The following is a 26,837-nucleotide window of genomic DNA, read 5'->3' as shown; positions in this document are numbered from 1 at the left end:
ATTAAAAAGTTACAAAATATTAAAGTAGATTTTTCATTTTTTATATTTCATACAATGGCTTTTAAATTGTATGATTTGTGTTTTTAAAGATGCTATTTATATGAATAATGAACTGTTTGCATCCCTTTTTTCACAGACATTCATTGGGGACATTCTTTTGCTTGTTAATCCATACAAGGAACTTCCAATTTATTCTTCCATGGTGAGTACAAAATTTTAAATATCATTGAATAATGTAGAGTAATATGCTCTACTCATGCATATTTGTATCAAATGACTAAAAAAAACAAAGCAAACTTCTAAAAACCTTTTTAAAATTCTGAATTGAATGATTGCATCGTAGTGACTTTAATTCATTTTGAGGCAATTTTGAAAATCAGTTATTTTATCAAAATGTTTCTTTGCACTTAAAATGTGTAATTTGTTTATGACTATAGCCATTAGACAGATTTCTAAGATTAAATAATATATAAATATATTTTCCGTACATTCTTGACTAACTCTAGATCATTTGGCTTAGAGCCTTTATTTGGACACATGACTTATGTCTGATGAGTTCTATGATGTTAAAGCAATGGGTATAAAAAAGGTTGATATCGCGTGTTTACATTTTCCCAAATGACTTGCCAGTTTAATTATGAGGCCCCAAAAATTCAAAGAGAAATTGCTTGTAGAAAAATTCCAATCAATTGAAAATGCAGTAGTAGAAATGGGTCAAAAATACTGTATCATAGGAGCTGTTTTTTGTGTAAAAACAAGGCTGGTTCCACCAATAGGGAACGGGAGCCTGCCCAAAACCAGGAGGCAGGGAGTGGGGATATGTTCCTGAAGCTGGGGCTCACTCATAGGTGTTGTGGGCAGGGAGGAGGACAGAGAGGAGAGAGAAAATGAGAAATTCCTCCAACTTCCTAGGAAATCAAATATGTATTTTCACAGAAAAAGTTCATGAGAACAAGAGCGCATCCACCACCCCACCCTCCACCCATCTTATCAAAAGTCAATTCTGGCTGAACTTAGTGGTTCATGCCTGTAATTCTAGCACTTTGGAGGACCAAGGCTGGTGGATCACTTGAGGCCAGGAGTTTGAGACCATCCTGGGCAACATAATGAGACACCCATATCTACAAAAAAACAAAAAAACAAAAAAAACACACAAAAAACAAAAGAAAAGAAAACGAAAAAACAGTTAGCCAGCCATGGTGGTGTGTGCCTGTGGTTACAGCTACCCAGGAGGCTGAGGCAGGAGGATCACTTGGGCCCAAGAGGTTGAGGCTGCAGTGAGCTGTGATTGCATTACTGCACTCCAGCCTGGAAGACAGATTGAGATCCCGTCTCCAAATAGAATAAAGTAAAATTAAATTAAATTAAAAAGTCAGTGCCATGGTTACTTTAAAGCTATGTTGAAACTGCCTACCCTCCTCCTTCCTCCCAATCCTGTGCCAGCCTCATCCTGTGTAATCTAATGGTGTGTGTGAGCATGAGACGCTAGAGCAAGGGATTCACCCATGCTCATTTCAGGAGTTTCATCCAAGGACTGAAATTAATCTGATATGTGGTTATTAAATGGTTTTGAGAAAAAGCTCAGTTCTGTATCTTTCACTTTGTTGAGTCCTAATTAATATTTCTGTGAATATGTGTATTGAAGTATAATATAAATATTGCATAGCATACAAATATTAAATCTTCTGTTCAACTAATTTATAAAAGTCGTGACACTCTAAAAACCATCATGCAGGTGAAGAAATAGAGCATTAGTAGGATTACAGATATCTCCCATGCCCTGTCTCAAACATGACATACTTCCCCAAAAGACAGCACAATTCTGACTACTGTCACCCTCCGCTTTGCATGGATGAACTTTATGTGGGTGAAATCTCGCAGACTATCTTTCTCTGTACCTGGCTGCTTCCTTTCAATATTATGGAAGGTAGATTCACTCATGTTTTTGTGTGTCGCAATACAATAAGTACAATAGGTTATTTTCTTTTGTATTGCTGTATAACAGTTCCTTTTGTGGATATATGGCAGTTTAATTAACTATTGATGGAGATTTTGTCTTTTGAAGCAAGAATATTACTGCTATGAACATCTTCACAAAATTTTTTTGATAACATGTATTTCTTTTGTTGGAAAGAGTGGAATTAGTACATCAAAGTGTATACATACATTCAGTTTTGATAAATACCGACAGTTTTCTGAGTGCTTATACTAAGGTATATCTACAACTTAATACAGAAATTCTAATTGTTCCTCTTCTTTGATCAGATTTCATTTGTTTACTTATCATTCTACTGGGTATACATAGTGGAATCTTACTGTTGTTTTAAGTTGTGTTTCTCTGACAAACAATGATATTAACCACATTTTCACATAATTACTGTACAGTTATATCCTGTTTCGTGATGCATCTATTCCAGGAATTTATCCTGCTTTGAAATTAAAAACTTTAAAATTGGTTCATCTATCTTTATTGACTTGAAAGATCTTTAAGCATTCTGAATTCCTAATGCATATTGAAAACATTTTGTAAGAAGCAGGGGTCAAGATTCATTTTTTTAAAAATGTATATTAACCTGACACAGTACTGTTTCTTAAAAAGACCATCCTTTCAGCTGGACACGGTGGCTCACGCCTGTAATCTCAGCACTTTCGGAGGCCAAGGCAGGTAGATCACGAGGTCAGGAGTTCAACACCAGCCTGACCAAAATGGTGAAACCTCATCTCTACTAAAAATACAAAAATTAGCGGAGTATGGTGGCAGGTGCCTGTAATCTCAGCTACTTGGGAGGCTGAGGCAGGAGAATCGCTTGAACCCGGGCGGCAGATGTTGCAGTGAGCCGAGATCATGCCACTGCACTCCAGGCTGGGTGACAGAGTGAGACTCTGTCCAAAAAAAAAAAAAAAAAAGGAAAAAAAGACCATCTTTTCTCCAGGACATTGTGTTGGCACTTTTGCATAAATATCGTAACTATATATGAATGGATATAGAATTTCCATTCAGTTTGATTGGTCTATTATAATACATTTTTATGTCTTATACTCTTAAGTCATTCACCTTTGGTCTTCAAAATTGCCCTAGCAATTAATTTCTGGACTTTTCCTTTAAGGTTTAGAATCAGTTTGTCAGTTTTGTTGGGGGAGCTGAGGGGACTCCCCCTGGGATTCTGAATTTGATTGCATTACATTTACAGTTCAATTTAGAAACGGACAAAAAATGTTAGTAGTACTGAGTCTTCTAAGTATATTCATTTATCGAGGTCTTTGAAATGTGAAATTCCCCTCAGTGTATCGTCCTGTGTGCTCTTCTGGAGATCTTGCATAGTGTTCATTAAATGTTTTTAAATGCTGTCATAAATAATCGTGGAAAAATTTTATTTTCCATTGGTGTGTGCTCCCTGTATGTATAAAAACACAATTTAAAAAGTCTTACCTTAAACTAGCAAGTTTGTCAAATTTATTTATTAGCTATAAAATTATCTAGTGTGTTTTAAAAATACTCTGTGTACACAATCTTATTGCCTGAAACAATAATAATTTTATTTCTTTCTTTAAAATCCTATTATTAGTCTGTTCTTATGTTAATGGATTGGATCACCAGAATAATGTTAGATACTATTAGTAATTTCATTTAAAAATAGATATATGTCTTATCTCAGGAAAAATCTTTAGTAATTAAACCTTAAGTATAAAAATAATTATAAATTTTACATAGATATCAGTTATCAGATTAAGGAAATTTCATTTTATTGCTATTTTAAGAAGTCTTTATCATAGAAAAGGTATAGAATTTTATCAAATGTAAGTATTTTTTCTGTATCAATTGTTGATTTGAATATTTTTCTCCTTTATTTTGTTTGTGAATTATAATTCTTGATTTTGAAATATTAAACCTAACTTGCATTTTTGATGTTTTAACCTTTTCTTTATATTACTGAAGTCTATCCAGTAATATTTTGCTTAGGGCATCTATGTTCATGAAAAAGATAAGTTTCCACTTTTTCTTTTTTTTTTTACTTAAATCTTCTATATCAAAATTATGCTGATTTCTTAAACAGAATTGGAAGGTGTACTCTGTTTTCTAGTCTCTGAAAGAGTTTGAAAATTTGGTGTTTTTTCTCTCCTAAATGTTTAGAAGAATTCACAACTGAAACCATTAAGACCTGGTATTTTCTTGGTGAGAAGGTTTTAGTTCTCGATTTAATTTCTTTGACATACATAGGACAGTTCATGTTCTTTCTGTGCTAGTTTTTAATGATTGCATTTCTAAAAAATTATGTTAGTTACATTTAATCTTTAAGAGTTTTAGGCATAGAAATATTCTTAGTTCTATTTCTCTTTTTAATATTTGTAGAATTTTTGAGTGACTTTTTATTCCATATGTTGGTAATTTGTGAGTTTTCTGAGTTTTTAAAATTTCCTTCTTTCTAATTTATTTGGGTATAATTTGATTATTGTTTATGTTATATAGATATATCCTTGATTTCCTGCCTTTCGTAAAATAAGTATTTGGGGCTTTAAAATTTTACTTTAAAAGTAGCTTTACTGAATTCTACATGTATGATATTTTGATATTTCATAAATTCATTGTCAATTAGTTTAAGGTATTATCTATTTGTGATTTCTTTCTGTAAAAATCTAGATATATGTATGTAGAAAGTCTATAAAAATATAAACTGTATTAATCTTTGTTTTCTACTTTTGTTTCTCTTTGACCACAGTCTGGATAATTGCCTGGCCATATTTTAAATGATCTTTTCTGTTGTTTTGAATCTGCTGATAAACTTTAAGGAATGATTAATGAATCATTCCTTAAAATGCTGATGTCTGTTATGTGATTTTTTTCAATGCTAGCATGTTCATTTTATACTCTTAGAGTTTCCAGGCTTCTGGTGAATTCTTCGTCTTCATCTTGCCACTTATTTTCTTGAACATAATATTTTTTAATCCTGTGTCTTATGACTCTAATATTGAGGTCTGTTTCTACTATGTGACTCTGTGTGTGTGTGTGTGTGTGTGTGTGTGTGTGTGTTTTACATATATGGATATAGTTACTGACGTCCATGGAGATTTTTGATGGAATATTGAACTTCCGATATAAAAAAACTGTAGGGTCTAGGAAGATGTTATCTTCCTTCCAAGAAGATTTGACTGTTCCTCCTAGTGGGCGCACAAGTTGTAGACAAACTACCTTGACCCTGTGAAGTCTCGTTTAATTTTTTTTGTTTGTTTTTTTAGAGACAGAGTCTCGCTCTGTCGCCCAGGCTGGAGTGCAGTGGCCGGATCTCAGCTCACTGCAAGCTCCGCCTCCCAGGTTCCCGCCATTCTCCTGCCTCAGCCTCCCGAGTAGCTGGGACTGCAGGCGCCCACCACCTCGCCCGGCTAGTTTTTTGTATTTTTTTAGTAGAGACGGGGTTTCACCGTGTTAGCCAGGATGGTCTCGATCTCCTGACCTCGTGATCCGCCCGTCTCGGCCTCCCAAAGTACTGGGATTACAGGCTTGAGCCACCGCGCCCGGCCTCCCTTCGAAAAGGCGAGCCACCTTACTGGACTCAGGTGAAAATTTGGGCTGATATTCCTTTGGCTTTCCTGTTTCTGAACCCTGAACTTGGATTTGTGTCTCCCCAGTACTGTGTGAGGCTGCTCAAATCTCTGCTGAGCATGAGACACTTAGGCTGACTTTCTGTGATGCTGCTGAGAGACACTCAGCACAGCGGCAGTGTGTGCTGGGAGGAGGGCATGGAAAAGATCCCGTGTGGCCCGGTGCATCCTGATTTTCTACAAGCTCCCTCAGTCATTGCTGCTTTGCTGATTTTACTATCCCTGCCATTCGATGTTTGATTTGTATTTTATCCAGTCTTTGTAATTGTTCATGGTTAGGAGAATGTGACTGATAGTAGCTGCTTCATGACAGCTGTGAAGGAGAATACATCTGTTTTTATTGCATTTGTGTCAGAAGATCATTTGCCCTCAAATACCTAGGTTAGTCTGGCGTTTCATGCCTTTAAATTTTGAATTACGTATGCATCAAGGGGTGGGAGAGGAAAGACAAAGAAACACACCCTATTTAAAGTTACAATTAATATATTATTTCTGGCTTATGTTTATGGTAACAGTTGATTGTAGAGTTAACAAGAATTAACAGTGAGACAAAAGTCAGCTTTGAATAATTGGATGAAAAGTTAAAAAAATTAGTCTTATTTGGATGCTTCTATGGATCTAGAGGGAAAGTTTTAAGTATTAGCCAAATTTTAACATAACAATTTTTTATAGTATGACACAACTTGTCATACTATATTGTATCTTGTGCTGGGAAAAAAACTGTTAACTTGTGGTGTGTTTGTTTTTTAAAGTGTTGACACTATAGTGGTATTATGGCTTCAAATAATACGTTGCATTTGCAGTTTTTTCAGAAATACACATTCATAGAGAGAAGGAGAAACACATTAAGAGACATTTATTTATTAATGTAAGAATAAGATATAATACATTGAGATCATTACCAGAATCATTATTAAAACTGAAAATAGCTAATGCAACTTCTAATTTATACAATTATTAATATAAATAAAATATATGTTTCTGTATATGAATTAAGTATTTAATATGTAAGTATTATGATTTTATAAAATGAATTTGCATATATATATATACACACACAGAACACCTTTTATATTTATCATTTCTAACTCTATCATAAAACGAAAATGGAAAAAATGGAAAATAAATACAAAAAATATATCAGGTACAAGGTGCACTGATATACAGCTTACAGTAAAATTACCTGCTTTTTATAGTTCATAAGAAAAGGTGAAAGTGTCTAGTCCTTCTGGACTTGACATCCATTATGTAGAATCAAATAGTTTGTAACAACCAGAGGTATGAAATAGGTAACAACCCATAAAATAACAGATATTAGGTTGCTGTAAGGACATATATTTTACATTGTATTAGTGGTTATTCTCTGTAGCAATATTAGTGCCTAGTAAATAATATCAAGTAGTCACCTATCGGGTATTCATTAAAACGATCTTGTCCTTAGGCCACATAACAAAACTTTATTTCTTTTTGTTTCTAGTGGTTATCATTGTATTATGTCTGTTGCTTTAAATGACAAATTTTGTTCAAATATTTGGGTTTCTTCCCAGCCGATTACTTTACAAGAAAAAAAAACATTAAATATAATTATATCTATAAAGATTACAAAGACCAGGAGAATGACTTCTCTGTTTCATGTTTAAAAAGAAATTCACATATAACATCTGCATTTTAGTTTTATTTCATTATCATGAACTCTGTTATATTAAGCCTTTGCATAATATTGATTTTTATTTCTAGCAAGTTATTAATCATGGACATAGAACTCTCTTGAGGCAAACTTCATTTCGAGACGGATGTCTACACAAGGCAGCGGGCAGGCCTCCCAGTTAGACTGCTTTCTGCCACAGCAGTGCTGATCTGACACTAACAACCACCACTGCCAGGATGCCGGTCACAGCGGCGAGTCAGCAGGCAGTTCCACAGGAAGTACAACCAACCAGGACAGGGTCCATTATTGTGCTGCCTGTTTATGTTGAAGACACGTAATATTAATAATTAATCATTAAAACATTAAACATTAAAACTGTTTAATAATCATTTTAACCCTAACCCTAAAATAAAAATGTTTAATAATCATTTTAAACATGTTACATGTAGGGGAGAAAGAGAAAATAGAAAGGAGCCGGATCTTCCTGCATGGGCTTTACATGGGCTTAACCCTAACCCTAAAATAAAAATGTTTAATAATCATTTTAAACATGTTACATGTAGGGGAGAAAGAGAAAATAGAAAGGAGCCAGATCTTCCTGCATGGGCTTTACAAAAAAGCAAACTTAAAATCAGAAACAAAAATGCATCATCAAGCCAACAAACATCTGTTGATTCTATAAGAAAATACATTGCCTTAGATACTTAGAGTGTCCCATTCTTGAGCACTGTGTAGACATGCTAGAGACAAAACACAAATAACAATGAAAAAAACACATACGTCACTTGGAGCTAAGGACAATAATTAAATAGCTGTATTGAGAGTGTGTAGTCCTAATTGGTAAGTCAAGAGGTTAGAAGGGAATAAATCCTATCAGGTTTTTTTAAAAATAAGTATCACAATGAAAAAGAAATGTGATCAGGGCAAATCTTAAAAAATTAGTAAGATTCTGATGAGCAGAAGAATGGTCTAGAGCCACATTATGGGGTTTAAAAAATATGTAGGACTATTTAGAGAAATGAACCATGCAATTTGATGTGAGCGAGAAGTTAAAAGACTATAATATTTGAAATTCTAGGAAACGAAGACAGCTGCCATTGTTGAGTGCTTATTACATGGCAGAACTGCCTCAAATAGCTTTACATGTATTATCACATTCCATCTCAAAAGGCAGGCAAAACAGTATAAGAATTGTTATTTCGGCTCTGCAGTTGAATAAGCTGAGACTTGAGCTTAAGCAGATTTTCTAAAATCTTCCCATGAGTGGCAGAGCTAGTGTTAATGTCCAGGTCATGCAGCTCCAGAGTGAATGCTTGGCAGGCTTCTCTCAGCAGCACAAGTGCTGCGCCCAGAGGCAGACAGTTTCATTATTAGTATTATTATATGTGATCTTTTGTAAACACAAACACATACTTTCTCAAAATACATCACCTATAGATAGGTATACAGTTAACAAATAGGACACTTACACAGGCCTACAGAGTGAGATGTTCATAGCATAGTGCAAAACCAGCAGCCCAGGGCACTTGGAGCCATTGGCATCTGGGAGGTTCCACAAAGTTTCTAGGCTCGCCAGAGATGGGGGCCAGTGGCTCAATGGCTCTCTCGTAAGCTGTGGAAGCATTGGTGGCTGTAGAAATGAACGTGGCAGGATTCTGCAATCTGTTGCTGGTTTATTGAGAAGTGTAATGACCAGTGAAGAAAAGGAGGGACTTTATCCATTAAGAAGGAAGGAACTTATTCCCTGGAACCAGAGTCCGTCAACGATTAGCAAGGCTGAGCTCTTGTCATCTCACCTATGAGCTAAAATGGAGTGCTTAAAATATCCCCTGACCAAGAATCCTCTTGTTTCAAATGATACAAATAAGGAAAGAAGACAGTGAAGTGAAGAGAAAAGACAGGTGAGGAAGGAAGTGGCTGGTCCTGATGCTATTCGCTGGACCCAATGAGAATGTGCAATATTAACAATGAGAATGATAACCAATAAAAGAGTTAGATGGCTTGTCAGTCACTCAGAAAAAAGGGACTGCATAAGCAGAAATCCTCAAGGTTTTATAGAATTACACTGTCATTATTATTTCCATAATTTTATTATGTATAAAGCATAGAATCAGCATCAAGCAATGTGTTGCAGGTGGTAGCAATGGACTGTTCCACAACATGAACTGAAACACTGCATAGGAAAGAGATTTACATGAAAGTGGAGCTGAGAGAGGTTATGAGTTCATCAGCAAATAACTTTCTTTAGATACTCAAAGCTCATCACCCACATCTACTCTCTAGTAAAACTTGGCATAAAGACAATATCTAAGCCCAAACAGATTTAAATAAATAAAATTTAAAAACCCTAGCCAGCCATGGTGGTATGCACCTGTAGTCCCAGCTATGTGGGAGGTTAAGGCAGGAGGATTGCTTGACCCCAGGGGATGGAGTCTGCAGTGATCTATACTTTGGCCACTGCACTCCAGCCTGAGCAGCTGAGTGAGACCCTGTCTCAAAAAAATGAAAACAAAAAAATAGTGAGAAAGAGAAATGAACTCCATGTACACACAGATGGATACATGATCCAGGCTATCTCTTGTGTCTGTTGAACATCTAATGAAATTCTCGTTTACAAAATAGAGAGTTGAAAAACATTTTGTCAAATTAGAGTCTAAGTCTATGCTGAACTTGGGGAGAAGTGAAATAGTGTAGTTAGGTTTTCCAACAAGCATAGAAATTGGATCTGCTGGAAAATGAAGCTGGACTAAAACTCCTTAGTTTTATGAATTATCGTTTAATTCTTCTTAATATTCATTGCAACTTCTGGAATAACTAAAAATGAAAAAAGTTCAAGCAGAATGCAACAGACAGTTGTGTGCCCACCATGCATATTGGTTCCATATCTCTTTTAAAATCATTTAAAATTGGCCGGGCGCGGTGGCTCAAGCCTGTAATCCCAGCACTTTGGGAGGCCGAGACGGGCGGATCACGAGGTCAGGAGATCGAGACCATCCTGGCTAACACAGTGAAACCCCGTCTCTACTAAAAATACAAAAAACTAGCTGGGCGAGATGGCGGGCGCCTGTAGTCCCAGCTACTTGGGAGGCTGAGGCAGGAGAATGGCGTGAACCCGGGAGGCGGAGCTTGCAGTGAGCTGAGATCCGGTCACTGCACTCCAGCCCGGGCGACAGAGCGAGACTCCGCCTCAAAAAAAAAAAAAAAAAAAAAACATTTAAAATTAAAAGTGCTGTATTTTTTTTCACATGTACTTTTGTGATTGGGATGCAGCCATAAGGGTGTGGTAAGAAAACACTGTGTCCTAATTTAATTGTAACACTTATTTTCTGAGTGGTACAAAAAATAACAGTATGTTTTAATTGTATGATGTCTTAGATTAGATAGATGACATACTGTTCTATAAACACAGGGTAAATACCACTTCAACCTACTTATTTTCATAAGTGGTGATAATGGTTATCTTGAAGTTATTATCCTTCCATCCAGTGTTTCATATGTTTACTATATACATGAACACATATATAAATTCAAAAAGTGGGTATACCGCTATTTTCTATATTTTAATGAACTCATAACATAGTAACTATATTCTTTTTTTTTTTTTTTTTTTTTTTTTTTTGAGATGAGGTCTTACTCTGTTGCCCAGGCTGGAGTGCAGTGGTACAATCTCAGCTCACTGCAGCCTCCGCCTCCCAGGTTCACGTGATTCTCCTGCCTCAGCCTCCCGAGTGGCTGGGACTACAGGTGTGTGCCACCACGCCCACTAATTTTTTGTAGTTTTAGTAGAGATGGGGTTTTACCAAGTTAGCCAGGATGGTCTCAATCTCCTGACCTCACGATCTGCCCACCTCAGCCTCCCAAAGTGCTGGAATTACAGACGTGAGCCACTGCGCCCAGTCATTAACTGTATTCTTTTACAAAAAAGCTGTTCATCAGCCCTCATGCTTTCAAAAATTTTCCATCTTGAAAATTTTAGACCTAATTTATTCTAAAGTCCCTCTAGAATTTTCTTGTAATGACACACAACAAGTTATATCTGTCTATTAATCTTTATTATAGACTTTTAACTAATTTCTGTATTTTCTGCTCTTACAAAGAGTCCTAAGAATTGTTTTATAAACTCTCGTTTTGCTCATGTTTGAGAGTTTAAACAGGGATATTCCAGTTGAATATGAATCTTCAAGTTTAGAAGATATTGCCAGATAATTCTTCCAATTAGTTAAAACTACAAGATTCAGGAGTATAGACATGTTTTCCCAGCCCAAGAGACAACTTCATTTGGAAATCAAGCTCTGTCACCACCTAGCCCTGTCCCCTTGGGCCAGTCACTGACTTCTGTTAGCACCAATTCTCTTGCCTGTAAACATAAAAATACTTATCTGACTCCAGACATAGGTTCTAGAGGACTGCATGAGTGAGTGCCTGTGAGATGCTGAGGACAGCACCATGCACAGAGTGCCTGTAGGCTATTATTATCATTATGACTAAACTATGATTAATTCTGCTAGGCTTTTGTGTGTAATATAGCATCTTATAGTTTGAAATAGCACCAGAGAGCTTTCTATCCTCTCCCATTTATTTTCCATCTTTTTAGTTCATATTTTTTGTCCAAACTTCTATTATAGTTCCATTTTTAAATTGATTCATAGGAATATGTTATAAATTGGTGCTGATCTACTGATTATATGCACAGCTTATACACCTCTCTGTCTTTGCTTATTTTTTATCATTATATGGTTGACCAGGGCTTGTTAAATTTAATGTATTGAGACTGCTCCATCATTCTCTTTATAGTTTATATTTTTGAATCCTATTTCCTTGTTTACATACAAATCATAAGAGTGTCATTCTATATGCTTGTAAAATGCTTTAAACTTTGCTGCTCATATTTGGGATTTAAATTCACTTATAAGTAATTTTTACACATGCTATGGGATAGAGATCAACACTTGTTTTCTTTACAAATAGACGATCAGTCTCAGCAGCACTCTTTACCACTGAGAGGTAGTGCAGCCTGGTTGGTCATACACTGTATGTTTGATATGGACAGGAGGTAGGGAGATATTGGGTAGAAGAGAGCCGTTCCCCAGCAAAGGCTCCACCCTCAAACCTGGAAACCCACAGCCCTAAATGGGAACAGGTATTCCTGTTTTCATGCCCAAAAGTTGCCTTTGGCCCACCATGCCCCCTATCCGGTGCCCCCAAACACCAGGCTCCACAAGCAGATGAACAGAAGAGCAGAAGAGTGCCAGAGAAGGAGAGAAGAGAAGGAGCATCTGAATGTCGAGAGTTCAGCTGGGGATGATTGGAGAAGAGATTGGCCATTGGATGGCCAAACTGCCGGGAAGATCATCTTCCCACTCCATCCCCTTTCCAGCTCCCCATCCATCCCACTGAGCGCCACCTCCACCACGCAATAAAAACCCTGTATTCACCATGCTTCAAGTCCATGTGTGATCTGATTTTTCCTGGATGCCAGACAAGAGCTTAGGATACAGAAAGCTGTCACACTGGCCCTCTGCCCTAGAAAAATTGCAGAAGCTCCACTGAACTGTTTAACACTTAAGCTGTTCATACATGGCAAGCTAAAAGAGCACACTGTAACACATGCCCACTTGGGCTTCAGAAGTTGCAGGCACCCACCCCTAGATGCTACTAAGGGGCCAGAGCCCCAAGGTGCTGGCTCCAGCTCCTGCACATCCCATCTACATGCTCCTCCTCCCATAAGGGGATTGAGAACACACAGTGGCCAAACAGATGAGCCACACCCCTGTCACACATGCTATGGGCAGAGTTAGGGAACTCTCCCGTTTCATCTTCATCAGTTCTCTAGTCTGTTTCAAGTGATCTGTGATCCATATATCTAGTCTTTGCACCAGCACCACACTGTGTGATGACTTTAGTTTTCTGGAGTTTTGGTTGAGGTGTAATGTTTGTAGGAAAGTGCTTATGTTGTTAAGTGTGCAGGTGGGTGGTACTCAGCTCCAGAAAGTTATCAACACTCCAGAAGCCCCTTAAACACTAACAGTTCCCCTGCTACTGCCCACTTAACTTCTAACAGCAAGGATTGGTCAACTGTGTTTGTACTCGACGTAAGTGAAAACATATAGTGTGTTCTGTTATGTATCTGACCACTCACACTCAACATTGTGAGATTCATCCAGTTAACTCTCATCATGAATCATTTATTCTACTTTAAAAATTATTTTTGCTATCATTTTAAATGTCTGTACAATGTGTAGATAAATTGTACAAGCAACTTTTAACACCAACCATTTTAAGATACTTTGCTGGCACGTAGTTCCATCAAGCTTGAATATGTTTACTGGGTATTTAAACAAAGATATTCTCCTATGTCAACTCCATACAGTCATCGAAATGGGAAAATTATTACTGATGCACTGTTGTCACTGAGTCAAGAGACCTTGTTCAAGATTTCCCATTGTCCCAGTAATGCCCATAGAGCCAGAGATTCAGGCCAGCATTGCATGTTGCATTTTGAACCATCAGGCCCTTGACTCTCCTTCAGTCTGGACCAGTTCTGCAGTCTTCTTTTGACTTTTCTGACCTTGACATCTTTGAAGATGTAGGCCAGTTATTTTGCAAAATAAAAAGTAACTTTGATTTCTTCACAGCTAAGAAGTCTTCCTACTCTTGAGTTTTTATTCTAAAGTAATGGAATTTACTAGAAATTCAAAAGGAGTAAAAATACTGGAAATGAATCATTACGGCAATAATTGTAAATCACCGTTTCTCTAAAATTAATTACCTTTTTTGTTTTTCTGAGAAATTTGTAAACTTACATGCATTTCAGCTGCAACGGCCTCTCACATTCAAGTTTAAAACCTTGGCTGTCTTATGGTATTGAAATTAAATACTGCTGAGAGAAATTGTATTTGGTATAAATTACCACAGTTTCAGCTTACTGCACAGATATCTATTAAACTACATTTTTTTGTGAGTTGTTCTTCTTAAAGACAGCAGAATAATTAAAGCCTGTGGACCAAGTAATGAAGGATAAAGTATAAGCCTCCATTTTGTCATTATGCATGCTGAAAATGTGCAGAGAAGGGTGTCATTTTACAAATGTTTTTACATACCAATGAGATTCAGAATTAGAAATTCATTCACTTCTGTATCTTGGACATAAGTCAGCCTCATTATGGGATGAGGAATCCTGGTGCCTTTTCACTCAGGTTTTCTGCTTGCTGCTGCCCTGTTTTGCAGGTGTCTCAGCTGTATTTCAGCTCCTCAGGGAAGCTGTGTTCCTCGCTGCCTCCTCACCTCTTCTCCTGTGTGGAGAGAGCCTTTCACCAGCTCTTCCAGGAGCAGCGACCTCAGTGTTTCATCCTCAGGTGAGTCCCCCTCCACCTTGTCTGCCACACTCAGGTTTGCCATGGGCTTGGCAGTGAAGATGTCCTCATTTCCCATGGTTTACCTTTATTTACTTTCTCAGCACTTTGAGGTCCAGTATATCTTTGCAATAAGTACATTTGTCTCGTTACAAAGGAGAAACATCTTGGCTACTAGGAATAGCCCCAAGTGTAGCTGGATCAATATTAACAAAGTTAACCTGAAACTCATTTCCGTTTCAAGATTTAAAGCTTAGATAAAAAGTTTTTGCTTTTGAACCTAAGAAAACATGGAGAAAGAAAAACTTCCAATATTAGTGAACCTAAGCCACTGTTCTTCAAAATCCAGGGCTGCCCCAAATACAATTTACTTTCTTTCCAAAGGTTTCTCAGCCTGTTTCTTGTTATTTACCTTTGCTCACAGTTCACTGAATTCTACTTCCTAAATTTTTTTTTTTTTTTTTTGAGGCAGGGTCTCACTCTGTCACCCAGGCTGGAATTTAGTGGCATGATCACAACTCACTGCAGCCGACCTCCCAGGCTCAAGTGATCCTCCTACCTCAGCCTCCCAAATAGCTGGGACTACAGGCACATGGCACCACACTTGGCTAATTTTTTAATTTTTGTGGAGGTGAGATCTCACTATATTACCCAGGCTGGTCTCAAACTCCTGGGCTCAAGTGATCCTCTTGTCACAGCCTCTCAAAGTGCTGGGATTACAGACATGGGCCACCGCATTTGGCCCAAAATATTTTTTGAATTTGAAATGTAATGCTAGATTTAACTCATAAATTAATAGAAAACTAAAGAAACATTTAAATGTTAAAATCTGCATCAGAGACCTATATTTTATATTCGGCCAAACTTCCGCGAGGGAGGGAAACCTCTGTAAATACTCACGGCGGTGCCTTAGTTGTCAGTAGTGCTGGTTGGAACTGAACGCGTAAGTACAGTAGCACACAACTCAAGTGAAAGTGAAATGAAAATGGTGTAAAGTCAGAACCTGGATAGAATTCAAAAGGCTTATTTAAATATTAAAATGAGCACTTATATGTTTATATGCATTTTATCAAAAATTCTATGGAGGATGGAGGCACAGACTGATGGGTGCACACTTTAGTTTTCTAGTTTTCAAAGCAGCGTGCTAGCAGTTGTTTTCGTGCTGGGTTCAGAAGCAACCTAAGGATGAGGACGGTGCTGAGGCAGGGGCTTCGACCCATTCTAAACTCTAGGATAAGAAAGGCATGGGTCGGGCGCGGTGGTTCAAGCCTGTAATTCCAGCACTTTGGGAGGCCGAGAGGGGCGGATCACGAGGTCAGGAGATCGAGACCCTCCTGGCTAACATGGTGAAACCCCGTCTCTACTAAAAGATACAAAAAACTAGCTGGGCGAGGTGGTGGGCGCCTGTAGTCCCAGCTACTCGGGAGGCTGAGGCAGGAGAATGGCGTAAGCCCAGGAGGCGGAGCTTGCAGTGATCTGAGATCCGGCCACTGCACTCCAGCCTGGGCGACAGAGCCAGACTCCGTCTCAAAAAAAAAAAAAAAAGAAAGGCACGGAGGTAGGGGATTCCACCCATTCTAGACTCAAAAATGAGAAAGGCGCTGAGGCGGGGAATTCCACCCATTCTAGACTCAGGGATGAGAAAAGCGCCAAGGCAGGGGCTTCTGCCCATTCTAGGCTCAAGGATGAGAAAGGCTCTGAGACAGGGGCTTCCACCCATTCTAAACTCAAGGATGAGAAAGGCTCTGAGACACGGGCTCTCACCCATTCTAGATTCAAGGATGAGAAAGGCTCTGAGACAGCGGCTCTCACCCATTCTAGATTCAAGGATGAGAAAGGCATGGGGGCAGGGGCTTCCACCCATTCTTTCTTTTGATATGGAGTTTCGTTCTTGTTGCCCAGGCTAGAGTGCAATGGCACGATCTCAGTTCACTGCTACCTCCGCCTCTTGGGTTCAAGCGATTCTCCTGCCTCAGCCTTCTAAGTAGCTGGGATTACAGGCACGTGCCACCACGCCTGGCTAATTTTGTATTTTTAGTAGAGACGGGGTGTCACCATGTTGGACAGGCTGGTCTCGAACTCCTGAGCTCAGGCAATCCACCTGCCTTGGCCTCCCAAAGTGCTGGGATTACAGGTGCGAGCTAGTGCACCTGACCGTTCCACTCATTCTAGACTCAAGGATGAGAAAGGCGCAGAGATGGGGGCTTCCACCCATTCTTGACTGAGGCAACCCTATTTTTATCTGCTTTATCTGTCTAGTTTCCTGCTCTTCCTTTGATAAATAGGGAAAAACTTTTAAAAAGTTGCTTAGAAAAAGCACTGTAAATTGGTGAGATAGGGAGTGTGTAACACTGTTGACAATAACAACTAATGTTTATTGAGAGTTTACTGGGTGCCAGACCCTGGACTAGATTATTTCTATGTATTAGTTATTTCTTTAGAATTTACGTAAATTTGAGTGCTCCCACTTAATTCTAGGATGACCATTGCAGCTGTTCTAGGTGAGTTGTTGAAAGTGTGGGTCCTAGGAAGGCTCTGAGGGGAGAAAACGAGGAACCAGCGCGCCGAGGCTCTTTGGGGGTCTGCCTGGGAGAGGGCGCACAGCGGCCAGGCAGTTGTTTCGGTGAACCCCGTTTATCTTAGTTTAACCCAACAGTTTTCACATGTATTTGCTCATGGAACTTTTTATCCAGTAGAACTCATTAATATTCTGCAGAACTAGTTTTCCTTTGGGTCATTTTTTTAAAGCTAATGATTCCATGTATCAACCCCTTATTTTGAAAAAATCTCTCTTCATTCAAGTTTCAAGAAGGTGCTGATGCAGGATTTTGCTCCTTAGCTCAGCTAGGTCCGGGTTCTTGCCCTGGAAAAACTAGGCGTGCGGACACCAGAGAGTGAGTGGAGTAGAATTTATTACACGAAAGGGAAGCTCTCAGCAGAGAGGGGTCCTGAAAGCAGGGTGCCGGATGCCCCCTTAGCTGAATGCTGGGGCTTATAGTGCAAATTCCTGCTGGCTCCACCCCCCGTGCTTCCAGTGCGCATGCTTAGACTGAGCGGCTCCATATTGATTTATTCCCCTTGCTGCACGTGTGTTAGGGAACGGAGTTTTCCACCGCGGGCTTGTGTAGGCAAAGCCCCGAGTGCAAATTCCCTTATCTGCAGAAAACATCTGATGTAAGCACTTGTGGGGTGGGTCGGAGGTTCTCCAGGGACCTCCCTGACTGTCTGCCTGAAGCAAGCTGGCGAACTCCTTTCGGTATCGCTCGTCCTGATATACAGAATTGAAGAGCACACCTGTGGTTACTAGGACTTACTATTTTAGTGATTCTCTTTCTTTCAAAACTGTGTGTGCTTTCATACAGCTTTGCCGCATCCTTGATTGTGTGGACTAAGATACATGCTTTCTCCGTTTTTACTAATAGGATAAAATTAGCCACTTGAAATTCAACTTAATACGTTGTTTACAGGTCATTATTGAGTGTCGATTGTGTCTCAAAACGAGCACTTACAAAGGGTAATTGAAGATTTAGCAATCAAAACGCAAATATTCCTGGAATGGATGTCCCAAAACTCAGTACCAAACCAGAAAAAATTTCATTTTGTTTTCTAATGTTAACTTAGTACCTCATTTGTTGACACTCTTAGGCCCCAGTAGTTCAAAAGTCTGCACAAGTGAATGGAAGCATCCATTAACGACTCGACACTTTAAGAAAATAATTAAATTTCAACTTCTTTTCTGGCAAACACTTTTAATCAACTTTGTTAAAAGAGATGTTTCCCCGCAGAAAACCAAGGAAGCACTCATGAAAGGGCTTTGAAAAGTTTTTCTGGTTACCAGAAAAGTAAAGGCTGTTTTTCTGAGTTTTTCATCTGGGTGAAGTAATAACTTTATTGTAGAGCAGATCACTGTGAAATAGTAATTGTTGGAATTTTATGTTAATCCTATGTCATCTAGTGTCAGGAATAGAATATATACCATTTGTAAAAACTGGGTGAGTTAATGAAGAATGCCTGGGATGTATCAAAAGTGATGCCATTATAAATAAAAAGTTCAATGATCGTTTCTAGATTAAAGAAAAATGCAAACTAGAGAACAGCAGAACCGAAAGCAAGCTGAAAAGGAAACCTACCCAGGTCAGGTTTAGGATCTGCTGAGAGATCCACATCTGAAGACCTTACTGCCTTAGTTTTCGTAGCTATGTACTTGACCTTCATTTCAAAGAACAGAGAAGGAATGCTCAGAAAGATTTCACAGCTTTTCCACAGAAGAGGTCACATCTTTCCTGTAAGGCCCGTGAAGCATGAACAGCTTTCCCAAGGCCAAGTGTGAGCCTGCATGTCTCAACACAGCGTGCTGTCATGGGATGGCCTCACTTTATGTTGACTTGCTAAGCTGAGTCAAGTCGGTTATGTCTTCCTTCTCAGCCTCACACCTTTCTGGCATCATTCACCTACCCTAGGTGGTTCTACCCTGTGAGATACTGAATGGCAGAACTTGTGTCATATTTATTTGTAATGCCAGCATCTGAAACACCATCAGAGACGTGACACAGTAAACATATACCGGGTGTTTCAGACAAATGCGTCAAACTGAAGTGTGAACGTAGACCACAAACTCATTGCAAGTTAATAGGCCGTTCCCTCCCCATTTCTGTGTCTGAGAAATATCTCCAGTTAATATTTTTACTTGTTCCTTCAAAGTAGCTTCAAAGGATCAAAGCTTGTTCAAAGGAACAAAGTTCCTTCAAACTTACGTTTTTTCCTCTCTGTTTTCCTTAGTGGAGAAAGGGGATCAGGAAAGTCTGAAGCCAGCAAACAAATCATAAGACACCTCACCTGCAGGGCTGCCTCCAGCAGGGCCATGCTGAATTCCAGATTCAAACATGTAAGTTTTTTGTTTGGGTTGGCAAATATGTGAATGAAGATGTTCAGTCAATTGTCATTTACAAATAGGGGAGGGGACATCATAATAGACACAAGGGGGTCAAAATTTGTGGAAATAAAGAATAAAAAATTATTGAGCTTGGGTTCAAATTAATATTGTTCAAGTGAACATTTATTTATTTTACATATTTAAAATATCTTGTACATACTTTCTTTTTGTATTTGCTCTGAATAGTTGGATCTAAAACATGTAATATAGGTAGATATTGTTCACAAAGAAAGTGCACTTTGAGGCTGGACGCAGGGGCTCATGACTGTAATCCCAGCATTTTGGGAGGCTGAGGCATATGAATCACCTGAGGTCGGGAGTTCAAGATCAGCCTGGCCAACATAGTGAAATCCTGTCTCTACTAAAAATACAAAAATTCGCCAGGTGTGGTGGCAGGTCCCTGTAATCCCAGCTACCCGGGAGGCTGAGGCAGGAGAATTGCTTGAGCCTGGGAGGCAGAGTTTGCAGTGAGCTGAGACGCGTCATTGCACTACAGCTGGGCAACAAGAACAAAACTCTATCTCAAAAAAAAAAAAAAAGAAAAGAAAAGAAAAAGAAAGTGCGCTTTAGTGTGTTAGGACATTCTGGGGAGCTGGCCAGAAATTATTGCTTCTCTAATCTTAGAACACTAAATCCCCTTCCTCTTACTCTATGCTGAAGTCACCTTTGAGCATGTATCCCTCTCAGCCTGGCCCATGCAGTCTCATTCATTTGCTTTCTCATTCCACAAGCACCTATTAATATAAAGTGGCTTCCCAGTGCCTGTCCCTCGAATTCAGAGATGCTGTCTCAACAGCGTGGAGAAGCTCAGTTTCTATGTGGGGAATAAATGAATACAGTAAAATAAGTATTGTGACAGTATAGGAGACATATTCAATTACCCCCAGTTTCCTAAGTTAACTTCCTTAGTTAACTCTACATTATCAAATACATTGAATGTGGACAAACCATTGGTATGTCATCAGGAGACTGTACTTTGGCCTGTGTGTGTTTCCTTGTATGTGATTTATAGAACCAACATTGACATTTTCTTCAGTTTTTCTTACCTGCCCGGCTTTTGTTAGATAGTGGGATTTTTCTGCCTCTCTTCCTTTTTTTACAACCTTTTATTTTTCATTCAAGTGTAGGGAAGACACATTTGTTTAAAAAAATTTGTTTATTATCTCGCAGGTCAAGAGACCACTAAATGCATATATGGAAAATCGTGTTCAATTCCACGTATATACTAACAGAACATAAGATTTTCTATAAATAAATCAATATTATCTGTATAACATTCAAGAAATAATGTACATAGGTGCTATATCATTGCCTTGACAAAAAATAGTCCATGTACACATCATAGACCATGTTACAATAGTATAAAACTTTCTATTGGCACTTATTTCAAAGTGTGATATTGATGCAGTGTGAAATTTCCACTGAGGTGCCTCTGATGCTGGCATGTGTCTGGCCGTACACACTTTTACAGAAGGATACCTGCATTTCAGTCATAATTTTATATTTAAAAGTGTCTTATTACATTCGTGCAAGACAGCTACACTTAAATCATTTCCTAAGTCAATGCCATCTAAAGGTTCAAAAGTGACAAATACGGAAATATACTGCACAATGAATATTGTGCTATTTGTGTTTGTTTCTGTGTCACCTGCTTTTTAATCTGGCTGCTACAGTGTAGAGTGATTTCTACCATGGTCGTGGTTACTTGGCATGTTCTGGAAATTTATAGTATCTGATTCCTCATTTAGAAATGAGAATAACTGATTTTTTAATTAATAAATTAGTATGATTTTACATATTTTATACCTGTGAATTGTAAGTAATTTTAAAATTTATTCAGCTCTAATAGATCCCTAAGCTTATGTCTGATTCTGTAGACTTTTCTCTTTAAAAAGACTGCATAATTAATCAGTTTTTTGAATATCTGTGGTATCATGTGTGTTCATTAATGACTTTATAACCATTTACTAAGCTCATACCGTATTGAACACCTGCATAATTCTACAGCAAACTCAAAATAATTTGTTTTTTGAAATGGCATCTTGCTCTGTTGCCCAGGCTGGAGTACAGTGGCACAATCTTGGCTCACTGCAATCTCCATCTCCTAGGTTCAAGCAATTCTCCTGCTTCAGCTTCCCAAGTAGCTGGGATTACAGGCATGTGCCACCACACCTGCCTAATTTTTGTATTTTTTAGTAGAGATGGGATTTCACCATGGTAGCCAGGCTGGTCTCGAACTCCTGACCTCAAGTGATCTACCCGCCTCAGCCTCCCAAAGTGCTGGGATTACAGGCGTGAGCCACTGCACCTGGCTGCTCAAAATAATTTAACATTGAGAGTCAACTTGGGAAAATAGCATAACCTATCTTCTTTGTTCAAATACATTAATATCCTGACAGCTGACACTTAAGAGTTAGAGTGGCCGGGCGCGGTGGCTCAAGCCTGTAATCCCAGCACTTTGGGAGGCCGGGACGGGTGGATCACGTGGTCAGGAGATCGAGACCATCCTGGCCTACACGGTGAAACCCCGTCTCTACTAAAAAATACAAAAAACTAGCCGGGCGAGATGGCGGGCGCCTGTAGTCCCAGCTACTCGGGAGGCTGAGGCAGGAGAATGGCGTGAACCCGGGAGGCGGAGCTTGCAGTGAGCCGAGACTGTGCCATTGCACTCCAGCCTGGGCGACAGAGCGAGACTCCGCCTCAAAAAAAAAAAAAAAAAAAAAAAGAAAAGAGTTAGAGTACATGTAAAACAACATGGTTCTAAAATAGCCTCAAGTTAACTAACAGAAATGACAGAAACTGATGACTTAATCATAATGACAAGGAACAATAGTTTCCCCTCTAAGTTATAAACAGTCATCTATTAAAATGATCATTTGGGAGACAGCAGGCTGTATAATTTCTTTAATGCATTCTCTATTACATTATGTAAATTGGCTTTAAATTTTAGTTCAAACGAATACATTCTAAAATGCATTCCTTTGGATCAGTTAGATATAACCCTCCCAAATCAATAGGCATCTGGGAGTCCAGATTACAATATGAGTGCATATTTCAAGTAAAACTAATTCTAGTTAACTTGTGTGTTTTATTCACTCCTCATGACAAATAAAAGATGTCGTAAATAAATGACTTCTCGTCTCATGAAAAAATATTGCCCAGGCTTGAGCATGGCTTAAATTCCATGTCAGCTATGGTTTTATTGTTTCCCTTTAAATTATTATCCACACGAATATCATTCAGTGTCCAAGATGTTCACGAAAATCATCAGCCATCATATCTGTAAATCATCTGAGTATATGTACAGGAATTAAATACAAGCATTGAATACATTTTTTCATTTACTGTAAATCTTTATAAAATTAGAGGGTTTAGTGAAATTAAGTATATTTAAGAGATGAACCAGTACGATAAATCTTCACAATGTCATTGATGGGTTCTTGGAAACTGTGACTTGAGGCAAAACTATTTCCTGTCTGCTGTAAAAACTTAACTCTTATTTATATCAATTAGTCTATGATAAAATTGGTTGCATTAGAAGGCACATTGTTTTGCTTAAAGTGGAAATTTCCAGTAACTTATTGATGATATTAAGTGAGTACTTCCTATACTTCCTGAAAGGAAAATGGAATTAAGGAAATGAGTAGAAAAGAACATCCTTGAACAGCCTTGATCTATGGAGCTATCTAGTAGAATGTTTGAAAGTCAGGATAAGATGAAAGGAAAGTTCACTAGGTGGCCCTAAGAGGAAAGGACAATGAGCTGATTAGAGACATGGTTTAGCCATATTTGGTTGTGAGACTCCACTGTGGAATATCACACAGGCCAACATGGGGAATGCTGGCAGGCGGGACCAGGTGTTAGCAAGCACACAAACTGGACATTCCACTGAGAGAGCCTGGTTCATTCTAAAGGAGACAATTTTGCCTTGAATCCTAGGAAAATACTCATTGGAGGTCATTTGGATCAGCAGTTATCAAATAATGTGTAGTAAAAGAATGAAGAGAAGTAAAAGTCAGTGTACTAGTCTGTTCTCATACTGCCACAAAGATACTACCTGAGACTAGGAAATTTATTTTAAAAAAAAAAAAAAAGGAGGTTTAATTGACTCAGTTCTGCATGGCTGGAGAAGCCTCAGGAAACTTACAGTGATGGCAGGAGGGGAAGGAGAAGCAAGCAAGGCATGTCTTACATGATGGCAGGAGAGAGAGCGTGCGCAGGGGAAACTGCCGGTTTTAAACCATAGATCTCATGAGAATGCCCTCATGATCATGAGAACAGCATGGGGAAAACTGCTGCCATGATTCAATCACCCCCCACCAGGTAGGTCTCTCCTTCAACATCTGGGGATTACAATTTGACTTGAGATTTGGGTGGGGACATAGAGCCAAACCGTATCAGTCAGGATGTGTTGGGGTAGTCTTCAGTGTAGTATTGTGCAGACGCTGAGGAGTAGAGAAAGTGTTCCTGTGGTTGACAATAATGGCATCCTTGTTAAAATAAAGATTGCCATCTCAGTGGAGTATGGGGAGCAAGAGAACCCAAAGTGAAAGGGTTTGGGTGGAAACTATAAGTTTCACACTGTCACAGCAGACAGTACTCTCCCTGAAGGAGGTTTCGGGAGAAGAGAGGGGAGGAGAAAGATTTAGTTGGTAACAACTAGAAAGTGAGAGAGTGCAGCATTGAGGTCCAGAAATGACTTTTGGCCATTATATGCAGGTCAAAAACTTATTTTTAAGAGACGTGACTGAAGTATTTCTGTCAGTCTTACACCTCATTTGGCGCATCTTAAAAGCCTACCTGAGCTCACATGCCTTTGTCCTGTGCTTCAAGTGCACTTTATCCCTGGTAGATGGATGGGTGGAACCCCATCACCACAGACATGGCTTTGTTCCCCCATACAATTTCAGAGCCATTTAAGAGTAGTTAGGAAGGGCTGTTTTGTTTCTAATCCCTGCATTTGAATTTCAAACGTTGGAAGCAGGGGATTTTCCATGACATTAGATTTATTGGAATAGAAAAGTCATGTTTCAGGAAGCTTTCACCAACTCTGGCTCAAATGAATTTCAACTTTAAGAATATTCAATTCTGTTGAAATCACCTAAATAAGCATTTACTATGCAATAGCTTTCAGAAAGCAGACTAGTGGGCTGATATCGATTGATTTAACTTTTTTTTTTTTTTTTTTTTTTTTTTGAGACAGAGTCTTGCTCTGTGGCCCAGGCTGGAGTGCAGTGGGGCGATCTCGGCTCACTGCAAGCTCCGCCTCCTGGGTTCACGCCATTCTCCTGCCTCAGCCTCCCTAGTAGCTGGGACTACAGGCGCCCGCCACCACGCCTGGCTAATTTTTTTGTGTTTTTACCAGAGACGGGGTTTCACCATGTTCACCAGGATGGTCTCGATCTCCTGACCTCGTGATCCACCCACCTCGGCCTCCCAAAGGGCTGGGATTACAGGTGTAAGCCACCGCACCCGGCCCCTGATTTAATATTTTTTATTGAGGATGCAGCAAGTTTTTACTTTTAGAAAAGACAGTAGATTAACTCCTGCCATAATAGTCCACAACTTATAGGAACATAAATTTGTAGAAAAAATACCATACATTATAAATAGAAAAAAAGTCAATAAAATTTGAATAAGTAAATATTGAGAATATATATATTTAATTTTCTTCATTTATATTTTTATTTAAATTTTGTTACTGTGCAATGTTGTCATTATTGTTTTTGAAATCAAGGTGAGCAGCGGAATAATGCCGGTTTTGTTTCACTCAGTATTTCTCTTAATACATTTATTTAGTGCCACCTATTGGCCAAATGGCTAATTAAAGATAAAAACTGGTTATTGCATAGTTTATTTAGCGTTTTAATCTTGACTCATGGATGACAATGTACAGTGAAAGAATGCCATGGAGTATTTACATTTTGTTAAGTAGTTGTGGTTTTATATTCATTTCATGCCTTTTATGTCTTTATTGGTATTTCAGCAGTGATTACTGCATAGTGCGGTGGTGAAGTGATTCTGAAAGCCAGCCTACCTGGGCTCAACTCCCAGCTTCATTGTTGACAACCTTTGAGCCTTGGGAAAACGACTTCGTCTATGTCATTTTTGTTATAAAGCAGTGTGTAATATACACTGGTTCCGAGAGTTAACAGAGAACACACAAGCACAGACACATCTCCCGTTAAAACACTGCCTGGCACATAGTGAGCATGACAGTAATGTTGTCTATCGCTATTCACAAAAGTAAAATTCACTGTTGTTATTTGCTGAATGTTTTCTCTGTGCCAGACGTAAAGCTGAGTGCTTTACACAGCAGACACTGACAAAACACTGAAGGAGTTATTCCTGCTTGAGAATTAACGACAAATGAGGTTTGAGGAATTCAGAAGACCTCCTCAGTGTTACATGATTTCTCAGTAGCAGTGTTGGGGTGTGGGGGTAGCTCCTTCTCACTTCCAGGCACATGCATTTAACCATTTCCCTATATTGACTGTTTGGGGAACAAGTTATTAATTACCTGTAATGTCGTTTTTCCAATAATAATCAACACATTACTGATCAGACACAACACCAGAATAACTAGAAGCACAATACTTTTAAAAGATTATCCTATTTTTTAAGACTTTTAAAATAATTGTTTAATGTAATATTATTAATATTTAAAATGTGCTATCATTATGCTGTTTTCACTGTATGTATATCACTACAGATTTCATGTTGGATTATAGGAAAAGATACAAAAACAATGTTACCATTTCATTTTTTTCCCAGAAAACATTGCTATTATCACTGCTATCAATTTACTTTTATCATCTTTAAAATTAGGTTATTATATACAGACCTAAAGCATAAAGTTTTTGTAAGGAATGAATATATGTTTGTCTCCAAAATTCAAACTTCAAACACAGAAGTTTTAACATACTTCACTATTATCACAACTTGTAGCATATTTTAATTTGTGGTTAGCGTCAAAGTGTTTTATAATCTTTCACAGTATAAAATACTTCCAGGTTAATTCAACTCCTTAATGTAGCAGAGGCCAGGAAATTTAAAAGTGATATCAAAGCGGCTGGGTGTGGTGGCTCATGCCTGTAATCCCAGCACTTTGGGAGGCGGAGGTGGGCGGATCACCTGAGAGGTCAGGAGTTTGAGACCAGCCTGGCTAACATGGTGAAACCCTGTCTCTGCTACTAAAAATACAAAAATTAGCTAGGCGTGGCAGCATGCCCCTGTAATCCCAGCTACCCCAGAGGCTGAGGCAGGAGAATTGCTTGAATCCAGGAGGCAGAGGTTGCAGTGAGCC

At 38.7% G+C, this 26,837-nt stretch overlaps 1 protein-coding gene across 1 annotated transcript in view; it reads left to right on the top strand.

The window, feature by feature from the left end:
* The window catches only part of MYO16 (myosin XVI), a 569,170-nt gene that overhangs the window by 207,998 nt on the left and 334,335 nt on the right, over positions 1-26,837 (top strand). The window contains 3 exon segments of the mRNA XM_033177288.1: positions 137-202; positions 14,474-14,601; positions 19,378-19,483. Coding sequence (XP_033033179.1) covers positions 137-202; positions 14,474-14,601; positions 19,378-19,483 — 300 coding nt within the window.

The sequence above is a fragment of the Trachypithecus francoisi genome, unplaced genomic scaffold (genome assembly GCF_009764315.1).
Source record: "Trachypithecus francoisi isolate TF-2019V2 unplaced genomic scaffold, Tfra_2.0 Lachesis_group18, whole genome shotgun sequence".
Taxonomy (NCBI): domain Eukaryota; kingdom Metazoa; phylum Chordata; class Mammalia; order Primates; family Cercopithecidae; genus Trachypithecus; species Trachypithecus francoisi.
The sequence above is the reverse complement of the archived record's forward strand: the minus strand, read 5'-3'. Positions and strand labels throughout refer to the sequence as shown.